We start from the raw sequence: 14,797 nt of genomic DNA, 5'->3' as shown, positions 1-14,797 counted from the left end.
CCACTAAAATTTCAAGATTCTCAATACAAATTTTGATACCACAGATTTTTTTTTTAACATGCTAATTAAGTAAACATTAGCCGCGTTTCCACTGTCAGGCCAAATAAGGGCGTGCTAGTGTGTGGCAGGGCCAGTTGCATTCCCACTGTCACGTCCAGAGCTTCATTGTGCTCTCTGTGGGCTTCCTTGGGGCTAATGGCCAAACGCCTTTGGCCTGCCGATTACCTTTTTGCCAGAGAAGGCCAACTGGGGATTGAAGTGGGGTCAATGTCAAATTTAGCTGAGTAAGGTCTCGCTTTTCATCAAGCAAAGACCAAAATAAGCAATCAAACAGCAGCTTCAGTCTCCACCATGTTCATTTCAAGGGCTAGCTAGTCTCCAGTGTCTAATACCTGAGCTTCCCTCTTGCTTGTGAAATGGGTGGGTTGTGCAGCTTTGGGGCCCAGTGGTAAGAAAGCAAATACATTTTTCTCACCGCTTGAGGTACGAGGCCATTGACCCCTGCTGACAAGTTGATAGCCCTGGCTCACACTGGTCCAATAGTGTAAAAGTGGCTGTTGTTTCTCAATAGCTAGTAAGTTCTCAAGAAATTATTCAAGACAATTACTGAAAAAACAGTCAGAAGTAAATTAAAAACAAATATACTTATTAAAAGCAATAGAAAGAGCAAAGATACAAATAAGAAAAAAGTTTAAAGTTTTTTAGGTAGGCCTAACATAACCATCAAGTGTTCAAGTAAACATTCAGAATCTGAAAAAAGTTATGTAATGTAACATTACTTAAAAATCCAATAATGTTACTGGTAATCAGTGCCTACCTAACAAGCGACATAAGTGGCTGCATAGGGCCCACAACGACCAGGGGGCCCCTCACGATGGGTTCAGTATAGCCAAGTGTATGACAGAAAATCAAGGCCAATAATCTGTGCTTGTTATTGACACTCACACGCATGATCGATAAAAGGAAGAACTTGCGTGCAGTATTGCCACTCGCGCAGCAATGAACTACCATGCGCGAGAGTCAATAATGTGGGATATTATGGAAACAGGAAGAACCCGCACGCTCGTTTTAAAGCCTTGCACATGCAATACAAGCTCTCATGTGCAAAGAAACCTCTGCCGCAAAAAAAAATTCAGTCTTCAAATGTTGCTTGCACGAACACCTTTTTAATTTGTCAGTCGTGGGGTGGGCTCTTGCTGTTTTGTGTGTAACCGCAAATATCAATGGTTATTCCCTTTAACCGGGAGTTAGTTGTTATTGGCTACTTCTTCACTGGATACTTTTCAGAGATGACTCTTTTTAGATCATTGCTGTCATAAAAATATAGATAGATGATTTCGCTCTAAATGTGAGAGAAAATAAACCACCTCAGAAAATGAATTTTTAGTTTTTTAACACATTTTGCAAGACTCACAAAATTCAATATCACACTATTTCATATACTGTTTTTATTTTTAATCTTACAGTTTCTTGCATGAAAATCACGTAAAAGATATGAACATTTATTTCAAGGCCTGCGGCCTTCTCACAGTATGCCATGATACTAGATAAAGATGAAGTAATGCAAGTCACTTGACCTGAGTAATTGCAGATCTCTTTTTAATATTTTTGTTAGATATTTGACTCACTTACAGCCCCCCAGCCTCTCAAATATCTGTTGCCCCAATAGGATACATAAAACGTTTAAGGGTTAGGATCACTAGGTGATCACTTTGTTATACTTGTTGCTTGTTTCAATTATATTTTGTTCTTTATTCTGCAGCATTTTCTGAAGCTCCATCTTTTGGAGCAACTTCTCTCTGAGAGAGCACTTTTGAGAACTCCATTTAAAAAAACTGAAGCCCTTGTTGCCTTAAATACTACACATAAAGCAATAAACAATATTAGTGTGGTCAGTGATAATTATGACATTCCAATGTGATACAGAAGTGCAATGTTTAATTCAATGACATGCCACTCAACGCTATTTACTTACCAATCTGAGATATGGAACTAGAGTCATTAGCTACATCACTGTGTAAAAGGGAAACAATCTGCCTGGCAGGATCCTGCAACATGGCCTAACATGCATGAAAAGAGAAACCAATATTAGGCCCATCATAGAAAACTAAATGGCAAGCACACAGCATGTACAGTACAGTATATGGTATAAAATGGTGAGAGAAATGAATAGTAAATATTGGCTAATTTAAATACAGTATATTCCTAAGACAAACATGAGCCAAGATACTAAAGTAGATGTAACCACGTGTTTTAGGATCAAAGGACAGTATAAAGCAGATGACTATACTGTAGTCATCTGCTGTATAATCACCTGCTGTATAATCTTAAACTAAAATGTTGAATAACCAGCAGCATATGTTCTCACGTACCTCCATCTTGCTGAATTGACGGTCTTGATTTGCCACTTACTGGAGTCATATTACTGTTATACAATTATTTGAAGATAAATTGTTCTATGTAGTTTGACCTAACATCACAAGAATGCAACATCTAGCTAGTAAACTGTAGTAAACTTACTGTTTTTAAAGTGTCTGGCAAAGATAAACATTATATAGTAAATATATAATGACTCACATGCGAAGGATCTTAGCTGTGTGAATTAGATGCGTTCAGGAGATTTTTACAATCACTGGATGCGCACGAGCGAGCAACTTGATTTGATTTCAAACTATGCTAACGTGTTATATCATATTCACTGTGTACTGTATTTAAAATTAGCGTTTTTATTCAGTTTCTTTATTTGTGAAAAAATATTTTAATAGGATTAAGAAGTTGCTATTTATAGTATAAAATATTTTTTTTATCAAGTTAAAAAGTTTAAATTTAGATATTTTTGTTAATAATATGTCACATAAATATTATTTTCAATGCAGCAATGTTGTGCACATGTTATTTACTATCTTTTATTTAAATTGTGGGATATATCAGCTTTATAGGCTATCGGCCATCGGCCACACTGCACTCTAAGACATCAGCATTGGCCATCAAAAAACCCATGTTGGTTGACCTCTACTTTTGAGGCAGAAATGTTTTGGGGAAAATGTAAAATTTTATTGCATTTACTGCCCTCTGCAGTCTAATGCCAAATTGAGATTTCAGCAGAACAGATAATGAATCAGAAATAAATGTAATTTACATTCAAATTGTGTGTATCAGGGGTGACCAATCCTGTTCCAGGATGACCACCTTTCAACTTCCATTCAGGCATGTTGGAGCAGGTTGGAGATTAACTGCAGGAAGGTGGCTCATTGAAGACACTACACAAATGAATATGAAAACATGCGTTCCATTCTGAAGGGTTCATACCTATACCCTAATCCCTTCAAAGGGTTTACCCTCCAGAGTGAGAGCTTTGGAGGGTTGAAGGGTGTGGGGCTCAAAAATATTGGTAATTCTGAATGATGATTCAGTGTCATCTATTCAAGCCAAAGCAGCTGCTGTTGCACAAAGTCTGACACTAATAAACATCACCTGCACCTAATCAGAAAACTTTACACATGATTTTGCCTCACAAACAGCTTTCAGAATGCAAACCGAAAAGAAATAATTAAAAACTTAATGAAGAAATTTAAGCTTCATGTGTAAAAAGTATTTTTTTTTTATAAAAAATTGAATTGTAAACAAATGTACTGTGCATGTTCAAGTACTAAATAAAAAAAACGTTTGGTTACGTATGTAACCTCCGTTCCCCGAGGGAGGGAACGACACGTTGTGTCGGAGAAGCGACACTCGGGGTCTCTCTTGAGCGCCGATATTCACCTCTGATCTATTGAAAAGGGCCAATGGGAGTTGGCAGTCAGTATTTGCATACCCGCCCCGGACATACGGGTATTTAAGCGGGGCAAATCACGGGAGTTCATTCAGGATTTTTCTGAGGAGCCGAAATGGTCCGGCCACAACAGTGGCTCGGTTCAGCGACATGGCGGAGGAAAGACACAACGTGTCGTTCCCTCCCTCGGGGAACGGAGGTTACATACGTAACCAAACGTTCCCCTTCTGTCGCTCTCTCCACGTTGTGTCGGAGAAGCGACACTAGGGGACCCATTCCAATCTTGCCATGTGCTGAACCGTGTACGTGAACCGCCGATACAGAGGCGGGCAGGGATTTCATCCAGTGCCGCGCATCGTCTGTACCTGGCTGCACGTACCCTTCCCCAATGCCCCATGAGAACATCGGAATCCTACTAGTTACCCTGGGAGGGGAACAAGGCGATGTTTGCCAACATGGGAACGGGCCAGCCTGGCTGGGCCTCTTTTCTCTCTATGTTTCTCGCATAGAGCAATCACGGCCGGGGCCCTTACACGCATATAGGGAAGGGGGTCTTACCCAGACCCTGCGGAGACCACACCTGCCCTTTTTCTTGGGGAGGAAAAGTGGTAGACACGTCACACGGCCGTCTTAGGGCTCGTGTGGAAAGTATGGTGAGGTGGTAGATCCAGCCTCGAAAGGGGGGAGTTGCTACAGCACGGCGACCGGGGAAGCTGTAACTGCCTAAGGGAGACACGGGGGTCCGCTCGTAAGGGGACAGAACCGTGGAATTACACACAGGGGGAGTCCGAACCGGAGGCCTTCTTATTTTACCTGTGGAGCCCCTATACCAGTACGGGGTGGCCATCAGGGTACCCGCAGTGGCTTGGGTCGGCGAGTTCCTCCGCTGAACCTCGGACCCGGAGGGCTGGGGAGGAATCGACCAGGGTCCCAACTCGGAGTGGGGCGCCCTGGGAAGAAGGCGCACTACTTTACCTTGACGTCAGGAAAAGGGCGCTGGGCACAAGCGATCCACCCGGCCGGTCAGTCTACGTGTTACCGAGTTCTACGGGCTCGGACCTGAGAAAACACGAGATGCAACCGTCTCAACGCGGAGGTTGTAAAACCTCGTGAATGTGTTGGGTGTTGCCCAACCCGCGGCTCTACAGATGTCTGCTAGGGAGGTGCCCTTGCCAGTGCCCACGAGGACGCAACACCCCTTGTTGAGTGAGCTCGGACCCGTAAGGGTAGGGGCACGGCCTGGGTGTGATAAGCCAGTGTGATGGCGTCGACAACCCTGTGGGCGAGCCTCTGTTTGGAGACGGCATTCCCTTTATGCCGTCCCCCAAAGCAGACAAAGAGCTGCTCAGAGCGTCTGGTGCTCTGTGTGCGGTCCAGGTAAATGCGCAGGGCGCGCACTGGACACAGCAACGAAAGGGCTGGGTCTGCCTCCTCCCGGGGCAGCGCTTGCAGGTTCACTTCCTGATCTCGGAATGGTGTGGTAGGAACCTTGGGCACATAGCCCGGTCGTGGTCTTAGGATCACAGACGTATCTGCCGGACCGAACTCCAGGCAAGTGTTGCTGACAGAGAACGCTTGCAGGTCCCCGACCCTCTTGATGGAGGCGAGCGGGATCAGCAGGGCCATCTTAAGAGAGAGGGCCCTGAGTCCAATTGATTCAAGCGGCTCGAAGGGAGGTCTCTGGAGTCCTGCCAAGACTACCGAGAGACCCCAGGAGGGAACTAGGCCTGGCCGGGAGGGATTCAACCTCCGGGCGCCTCTCAGGAACCTGAGGATCAGGTCGTGCTTGCCCAAAGACTTGCCGTCTACAGGATCGTGGTGGGCGTCAATGGCGGCAACATACACCTTGAGGGTGGACGGGGACAGCCTCCTGTCCAGCCTCTCCTGTAGGAACAGGAGCACTGACTTGATAGCGCATCTCTGCGGGTCTTCAGTTCGGGAAGAACACCAATCTGCGAACAAGCGCCACTTTAGGGCGTGAAGGTGCCTGGTAGAAGGGGCTCTGGCTTGGTTGATTGTATTCACAACGGTCGCCGGTAAGCCGGCTAGCTCTTCCTCGTCCCGTCTAGGGTCCAGACGTGGGGGTTCCAGGGGTCTGGGCGCGGGTGCCAGAGCGTGCCCCGTCCCTGAGAGAGGAGGTCCTTTCTCAGGGGAATTCGCCAGGGAGGAGCTGTCGCGAGAAGCCTGAGTTCCGAGAACCAAGTCCGAGTGGGCCAGTAGGGGGCCACTAACGTGACTTGCTCCTCGTCCTCCCTGATCTTGCACAGCACCGGTGCAAGAAGGCTCACTGGGGGAAATGCTTACTTGCGCAGCCCAGAGGGCCAGCTGTGTGCCAGCGCGTCTGTCCCGAGGGGAGCCTCTGTTAGGGCGTACCAGAGCGGGCAGTGGGAGGTTTCCTGGGAGGCAAACAGGTCTATCTTTGAGAATGTGGAAAATGTAAACACAAAGGATTCTCCTCCCGGCCCTCCACCGGGGAACGGAGAGGTCTTACCACTTCCGGAGCTAACGTCTCGGTCTCTGGGTCGGTCGTCTCAGGAGCGCCTGGGAGCCTTCCGGGTCCTCGAGGGGGTCCGTGAGATGAGGGGGCATCCTCTTTCTGCGGGGAGCTCAACGCGGGGCTGAGAGCTAGGCCCGCTCTCATTCGTTGAGGCAGAGCACCACTTCCTTTCTTCCTTGAAAGCCGCAGGAGGACGCCCTCGGCGAGCAGACAGGGCATGGCCCCTGGCGGCAGGTTTGCGGCGGGGCAGGACGTGTGACCTGGCCTCCGTCTGTTTCTTCACCACTGAGGACTGCTGGGTGGAGTCGTCAGGTGGTGTCGCCGAATGGAGCTGGGAGACTGGAGAGTTTTGAGAAAGCGTGCTTTGTCTACCTCCTGTACTACGACCAGATCCAGTCCATTTGTTATGTTTCTGGACCACAAGGGTGGACATCGCCTGTCCGAGTGCAGTTCCTGCAGCATGTCAAGAACAGGACTACCCAAGTGCAAATCTTGAAGTGCCTTGGCCCGGTGGACTTGCAGGGAGGGGCCACGGCATGCAGGGGGGGAGCGGTCTGGGACCGTTCTACCGCCGAGGGTAGTGAGAGTGGAGGAACGAGGAAGCTTGGCTCGCTCAGCTCGTCGTGCACGTCCGGGAAGGAACGGGGGGGCGCGGCTGTGGGCGGCGCACCAGCCCGTGAATCATCAAGCCCGGGGAAACATAGCGGATCTCCGTGCGTCAGGCTCAGACTGGGCAAGCAGACCCGTAGGTGGCGGCCCAGGCGAGTTATCCGCATCCGATGCCGCTGTGCCGCTTTCATACTGAAAACATAGACCATTCATAAAAAACGCTGCCTGCGTGTTTCGCAACCCAGGTACGCCAGGCGGTTTTTATGACCGTCAGAGGTGGGGAGAAATCACCGCCTCCAAAAACTACACAGGGGCGGAAAGGCATCTTCAGAAAGACGCGTCCTGAAAAGGACGTTCAACGCCGCTGTGTTTGCTCTTTTAGAGAAATTTACTCTTTTAAGGAAAATAACTCTTTTAATATACACAGTGTGTATGTGTGTCTGCGCTGTCGAAGCGCTCAGGGGCAACAATGCACGACGTGCAAAGTGAAGGAGAAAGCCGCTGTTGTGCGCCGTCAAGATCCAACAGCATGCAGATCGTCAGAGGAAACAGGAACGTTTTGTAGTGGTGTGTAAACTCGCAGCAACTGCAGACAGACCATCGGCTCCGAAGAAATTTTCTGAATGAACTCCCGTATTTGCCCCGCTTAAATACCCGTATGTCCGGGGGCGGGGTATGCAAATACTGACTGCCAACTCCCATTGGCCCTTTTCAATAGATCAGAGGTGAATATCGGTGCTCAAGAGAGACCCCTAGTGTCGCTTCTCCGACACAATGTGGAGAGAGCGACAGAAGGGGAACGGTGTTATTTTATTTAAACTTTAAAAAATTAATTTAAAAAAATCCAGCAAATTTACAGTAAAATAACAAGGCACTTTCAAAAAGAAAAGCCAGGGGTTAAAAATTATTTTTAAAAGTTCATTATAATTATTAAAAGGTTTTATAAACCATGGAGATGCATGGAGGTCACATGTTTTTGTGTATAGGACCAGATTGCGATTGTAGTTGCAGCTGTTTTAATGTGCCTTACACTTGGCAAACCTGCAGATTTATATGGTCTAGTTCCAGTTGGCAGCAAAGTGTCCATCAGTTGAACCTTTAGGAAATGCTCATTTTGAAGGGCCCTTCGAAGCAGCTATTAATGAGCCCTTAGGTTTGGAACAAGCCTTCAACATGGCGGCCATGGCTGTTCGCCTGAGTACCCTTCGGAGGCAGATTGATCCTCCGATTGATGAAATTTAACCAGTTTTTGTCAAATGTTTTATTTCACAAACGGCATCCCATTGCTTGGGTATTGCTTGGGCAGGAGATTTCGTGCATGCGAGGGTTTAAGAACTCGTGCACAGGTTCTTACCATTACCTCGCATGGCTTTAATCTATCGCGCGTATGAGCGGCAATAACATGCGCAGATTATTGCCATTGATTTGCTGTCATACAAGTGTAAATAACACACACCCCAGCTATATGCACGCCAAATGTCAAGTTATGAGGGGCCTGGGTAGCTCAGTGGTAAAGACGCCCCACCGAGAGCGAAACACATTATAGCAACCACGAGGAGGTTACCCCATGTGACTCTAACCTCGCTAGCAACCGGGCCAATTTGGTTGCTTAGTAGACCTGGCTGGAGCCACTCAGCATGCCCTGGATTCAAACTCACGACTCCAGGTGTGGTAGTTTGTGTCTTTATTCGCTGATCTACCCAGGCACCATTTTACACAGTCTTTTGCAATATAGGCTTTAATGAAGAAACTAAATTTACTGGAGTAACCTAAAGATTGTTTCAGGCCAGACATGCAATGCAAGGCACATGCACATGACTTAAGTAGTTTATAGAGCTACACTTTTGGGTTCTGTTCTTTTAAGATGAATTACCATATGGATGTACAGTAAATGCAATGCGATGTCTCATGTAAATTAGATTTTGTGGCAATCAAGTTTGTAATCCTTCTCAATAGCCCACTTAATTTATGGCCATTTTTATAAGAAATCCTTAATGCAATAACCCAGCTCTGTCACGCAGCAGAAACACTGTCAGTTTGAAAGCCCTATGTGCCTGCTCTTGTGTTACACGGCTGCTTCTCTTACATGCTGTTTGTGCTTCGCTTACACTTATCCTCTGCATGTTACTGTAATGCAGAATGATGTATAATGAAGATTAGATGTGGCTGGCAGCCATGTAATTTCTTTAATGGACACAGCTTAGTCAAAGAGAGTGTAGGTTTGGTGTAATGGGTGTATTGATTTGAAAGTAAAACTTTCTATTTTTTATATCCTTATTTACTGGGTTTAGTGATACCCAATGTGATTATTTTGGGATTGGAAAAGGTTTAGAAAGTGAGGATCAGTTGAACAGTGGGGGTTACATTACATAATCTTAAATGATTATGTTGTCCTTAAAAATGACTTTGCTCTGTTGTGAGCTGCCTATGTAGGGACCATTTTAAGTTGTCACAGACATGCTGCTGACTTGAAGGTTATTCCGAAAGTTTTAGATATGCACTGTGATATCTTATCGCAATCTTATAGAAAAACTAAATATCAAAGATTGTGGATGAAGCAAAGAATTGTTGTTTATAAATATACATTTCATTTAGCGCTTTTTACAATCCAGAATTTCATAATTATGGAAATTCCCGCACGATGTGAATGCGCCATTAGTTCACGTATACATTGCTGCATACTTTGGAAAAAATTTCAAATGCTCTCAAGCTCCAAAAACGATAAAAAAACGCACCATATAAGTATCCATTAACTCATTCCAAATCTTCCAAAGCCATTTCAATAGCTTTGTGTGAAGAACATCATTGATTTCAAATCTGACGTATCACAATCGGTCAGAAGACATGTGAAAGCCAATGAAGTTCGGCATCAAACTCTACATTAAGCATTGTGAGGTGCCAGATTTGAATGTGTAGAAGAATTATTGAGATTTCAGAGCGAAGGGGAATAAGAAGATTGGGTGTGAAACATGAAATCAAAATGTACCCTTTCATGATACATGTTCCTGTTCTTACTGTGTGAGATTTCACCTCTGAAAGGCCGTCGTTACCAAGGCTGCTTGTTTTTGAACCAACGTGGTCCAGCAGAATTTGTAAGAGGTGTAATTGTAGTATGTGTTGAGACCGGCAACTGTTCACAATTCAATCAAGTCCTTCATACATTCTTTTTTCTTGTTGAATGTTTTGCACGTAGAAATATGGCATATTACAGAAGAAAATAGGTTGCAAATGTTGTTTCATGTTGGCTTTGAATTTTAGGGTGCTTTCACACTAGCACTTTTGGTGCACACCCGGGTTCGAATGACATCAAAGTTTGTTTAGTTTGGATGTTGTGAACGTTGTTTTCCGAACAACGCTTAACATTCTTCACATCATTGCACATGCAATGCGGATGCAGTGGCAGAAAAACACAAGTTTCGTTCTGTGCATGTAAAGTTTTGGTGGTAAATCCAAAGAGAGGAATACTTCAATAACACATTGAAACTGACATCTTCTCGAGTTGCTACCTAGTTACAATGGTAAACATCTGCCGCTTTTACTTACATTAATGATGAAATTGGCACGCAGTTCTGACCCGAATAATATGACCAGTGGGGGCGGGGGGATGAAACAGATGGTTTGGTCCAAGCTATCAAACCACGTGTGAAAGCATCCTTAGCTGACTTCAGATGATTAAGAATCATCAAAGGTAGCTTGACAGCCACTGGTCACTGTATAAATATGTGATTATATTTATGTATTTTTTTATATAAATGTTCTTTTTACAGGTCTTCTTGGTGAGAAAAATCAAAGGCTCTGACACAGGACAACTTTATGCCATGAAGGTCTTAAAAAAGGCAACACTTAAAGGTAAAATAGCCCTCAGATTACATTGGTGGTTCATCAGAGGAGGCAAGGAAGGCTGAGCCTCCTCAAAAATTCAAAATAAACAATGACAATTAAATGAAAAGTTTTAATAAACAGTTTTTAATCAATTTACCTATTAATCTGCAGATCTCAGATGCGTATAATGTAAAAAAAAAGTGTCCAGGCGAGTCTACATCACTGAATGAATCGATATAAATGCCCAAAGAGGCTGATGGCATAAAGCCTCCTCTCTTTAGTAAACTGACCAGTCAGGGGTGCGTTTCCCAAAGCATCATTAGTCAACTATGGTCACAAGTTCCATTGTTTCCAACATAGTTAAATGATTTGGTGTTTCTCAAAACCGTAGTTCTAATGAACATTTGCAAACATTATTGCATAGTTGTGTGGTTGCAGCTGTCTTAGTTGGCTGTGTGAACATCATTTCACTTTGCTGAGGCTTCTATATCTTTTATTCCATATATTTCTTTCATTCTGTTAAGACTTTGACCCCATTTACATGCACCTAAGAAAACTGCTTATTCTGGGAGTTTTCAGAAAAGCAGCTTTCTGAAACGTCACGTAGACGTGAATGCAGCCGTTTAAGGGATTAAAGGCTGTAAACAGAAAGTGCTTTAACACACATGGCTTGCCAGAGAACGTGGCTTATGTGTCCATGTTAGTGCATAAGTGCAAATCTTGAAGGTTTTTGAAAAGTATTCATGTTTATATGCGCTCAAGTGCGTCGGGGGAATCCCAGAGTCCGATGTAAAGGGAAACCCCACTATTGCAGCGCAATGTATCTGTTGCATTATATAGTGCACGCACCTTTCATGTCTTCATTAGCTTTCAAACATTACTCAGCTTTCTGGTGTAAGTGTAAATAAGCTATTATGATTTGATATCTGAAGAAGTTATTACTCCACCCCCTACGTAATGCCATTAACTACAGCTCTATATTGTTGAACCAATGTGGTTCCAATGATTGATGTGCGACACAGATACTACGGTTTCGGGAAATAGGCGTCACTAGCTAGTTAATTTCTGCAACGATGCATCGTACTATGGTGGTTAAGAAGTGAGTTACAAAGTTTTTTGGGAAACGCTCCCCAGAACGGATATTCATATGATGCAATGTCACTTGCTTCCATCCAAAAAGAATCCTAAAAAGGCAAAATGCAGGCAAAATTAAATTTGCCTCCTCCCTTAGATGTAACCAGTAATTATCAAAGGTAACTTTTCAAGCCATTCAGCTTTCAGTATCACGCCTGCTTGTGGTTAACACAATGCAACAGGTGAAGAAAGACTTTCAAATTTAGACAAAATATCGATTAAATCCAAATAAGTTAAGAATCTTAAAACAGGACTGAACAGCAGAAAATGTTAAATTGAATAGGGCCTCCAATGATCATTTGTAGATTGACAAATTGGTGATCAGAAAGACTATAACGCATCGTTAATTGTCATGAATATTTTAAGATATCAGGGAGAGATCATCTTTACACAGGAGCATAATTATCAGCCAAAAAAGAAAGAGAAAACAAAACCTAATGCAATCTTGTATTGGTTTGATCAATCAATATTGTTTTAAATCCCCCCAAATCTCTTTCTGAAATGTTCTGATACCTGCAGGTATTTTTTTAGCGCAGTGTGTGATACTGTATGTAGCCTATGAGTCATAATTTAGCTGCTAGAAGGCCTGAAGTGCTCTCTGGTTGATTTTTAAGGAGTTTCTGAATCATCAAATTGTTTAACATGGGCAAAGGTCCTGCTCAGACTCCCAGGCAATTTTTCTGAGTGACTATTCTGAGCACACTTCAAATCCATAGTGACTTCCCTGGAACAGAGCAGATGAATAAATATCACACAGGAACAAAACATACCACAAGAATACTTAAGTAGCTAACTGTCCTTCCTCATCACACATTTGCTGTTGTAATTTATTCCTTTGTTAATACAATAAATTCCAACCTGGGCAGGACTGCAGTTTTGAGTGGTAGTCCATTTCACAATCTGTTAGCAACCCACATTTATTCACTCTGTGTAACCATGGTTACATCCCAAAGTCTGCTCTCGGCGGTTGATGTTGTGCAAGTTCTTCACGTACTTGTGAATGAAAATAACATCATTGGTGATATGGGCTTAGGCTTATCAACTTATAAAAGAGATAAAATGCTTCTCATATCTATTGTTGTTGATGTCAAAGGCCATTGTAAGGGGGTTAAGATGGGCAAGAAGGAGGCGAGAACCGGCTTGTCAATATAAATAATAATTTAATGAAAACTTAAAACCAAAACACACAAACATAAACACACACATGACGGACATGCCCGTAATTCACTCTCTCTCGAACCGTCGTCACCGGCCGCCTTTATCCCTCGCGCCCCATCAGGCCGATTGTGGACTGGGCATGCGACATTCTAGCCTGGCTACGCCCCCCTCCGCTCCACAGCCATATGTCCAATAAAATTATACTGGTGCAAATTAATCCATAACATGTTACAATCATGCCAGATTACTATTTATTGGTTTTAAAAAACAAATACAAATTAACACATGTAAATAAATAAAAAATACTAAACAAAAACAAATTCTAATTTCTAGAACCCTGAGATTGTCAGACAATACCAAAACATATTACTGTATTCCGGAGCTACTTTTGCATTTAGGGCAAATTGATGGTCTTTGTGGATTTATTTAATTAAGAATATATGGGATACAGTGGAGATGGTTAAAGATTTTAAACTGCGTTTTCCTTGCCTTACTGCAAATAAATCTGCCACCCATGTGTTTCAACGCTTTTTCCCAGACTTACAATATTAATTTTAATATGCCTAAGTAATAAGAAATAAAATGTTGAATAAATATTAGTTAATAATTGTTCCAGGGGCATATTTGACAAGCCCTGAGAGAGTGAGGGTCTCTTAGTTTGAATAAAGTGTTTGATTTTTAAGTAACCAAAGAAGTGCTCTTTTGGGATATCAAATTTATCTTGAAGTTGTTGAAGAGACATCAATGCATCACCATCGAATAAATGAAAGAGGAACTTAATACCTTTCTTAAACCAGTGATGAAATATGCTATCTTTCACCCTGGCAAAAACTCTTGATTCCTTATGAGGGGTGTCATTGATGCAGGTGGGGTTAAACTCCTGAAGTATTTATAAATGTCACACCAAACCTTATATGTACTCACAAGAGGCAGACTGTGTTTCATATTTAATATAGTTTTATGCAGGTCTCCAATTAGAAGGATAAGCAGGAAGAATGGGTGTCCAAACCACAAATCAACATCGGTGACTGATTAATCAGAAGACTGATTCTGGCATGACATGACCAATTGTACAAATGAATGTTAGATAAGGTAAAACCACCTTCATAAATGGGCAAGTCCTCTTTGAACTTTTTAAAAATAGCAGTAATATTAAGGTGTAAGAGCTTATTTAAATTTGAGGGGACATGAATTCCTAAATAGCTGAGACCATCATCAGACCACCTAAATGGAAAACTGGGCAAGTTTGATGTGTCACCAAACGCTCCTTGCCACATTGCCTCAGACTTGCTTTAATTTATTTTGTAGCATGAGAAAGAATGGAAAGAATCTATTAAACTGATGATTTCTGGCACTGACTTCTCTGGCTCAGTCAGAAACAATAATACATCATCTGCATATAAAGCAGTAACATGTTTCTCCCCACTAATGATAATACCCATTACATCTGTATGGCTCCAGGGGTTCGAGTGCTAACACGAAAAGTAGTGGTGACAAGGGACACCCCTGATGAGGTTTACTCCTGACTAAGATTAAAGGCAGGAGGGCAAACAGAGGCCTGCAGCGAATGGCATCCATTTCACTAAATTATCACCCAACCCAAACCTGTGCAGCACCTCAAAAAGTACGTCCTTTCAACACGATCAACACCTTCTCGGAATCAAGTCAGGCCACCAAAGCTCTTTGTTGTGTTTGGTTATAACATTGAATGATGCAGAGAAGGTGCTCATGTTGGTGAATGAATATTGACCACGTAATGAATCCCGTTTGATCCGGTTTACTTAAAAGGGGCCAACATTTCTCTA

At 43.3% G+C, this 14,797-nt stretch overlaps 1 protein-coding gene across 1 annotated transcript in view; it reads left to right on the top strand.

The window, feature by feature from the left end:
- The window catches only part of LOC127661064 (ribosomal protein S6 kinase alpha-2), a 96,449-nt gene that overhangs the window by 27,374 nt on the left and 54,278 nt on the right, over nt 1-14,797 (top strand). Inside the window, exon 3 of the mRNA XM_052151621.1 lies at nt 10,646-10,727. Coding sequence (XP_052007581.1) covers nt 10,646-10,727 — 82 coding nt within the window. The remainder of the gene's footprint in view (nt 1-10,645; nt 10,728-14,797) is intronic.

The sequence above is a fragment of the Xyrauchen texanus genome, chromosome 20, assembly GCF_025860055.1.
Source record: "Xyrauchen texanus isolate HMW12.3.18 chromosome 20, RBS_HiC_50CHRs, whole genome shotgun sequence".
Classification (NCBI taxonomy): domain Eukaryota; kingdom Metazoa; phylum Chordata; class Actinopteri; order Cypriniformes; family Catostomidae; genus Xyrauchen; species Xyrauchen texanus.
Note: the sequence above shows the minus strand (reverse complement) of the source record. Positions and strands in the feature narration are given on the sequence as shown.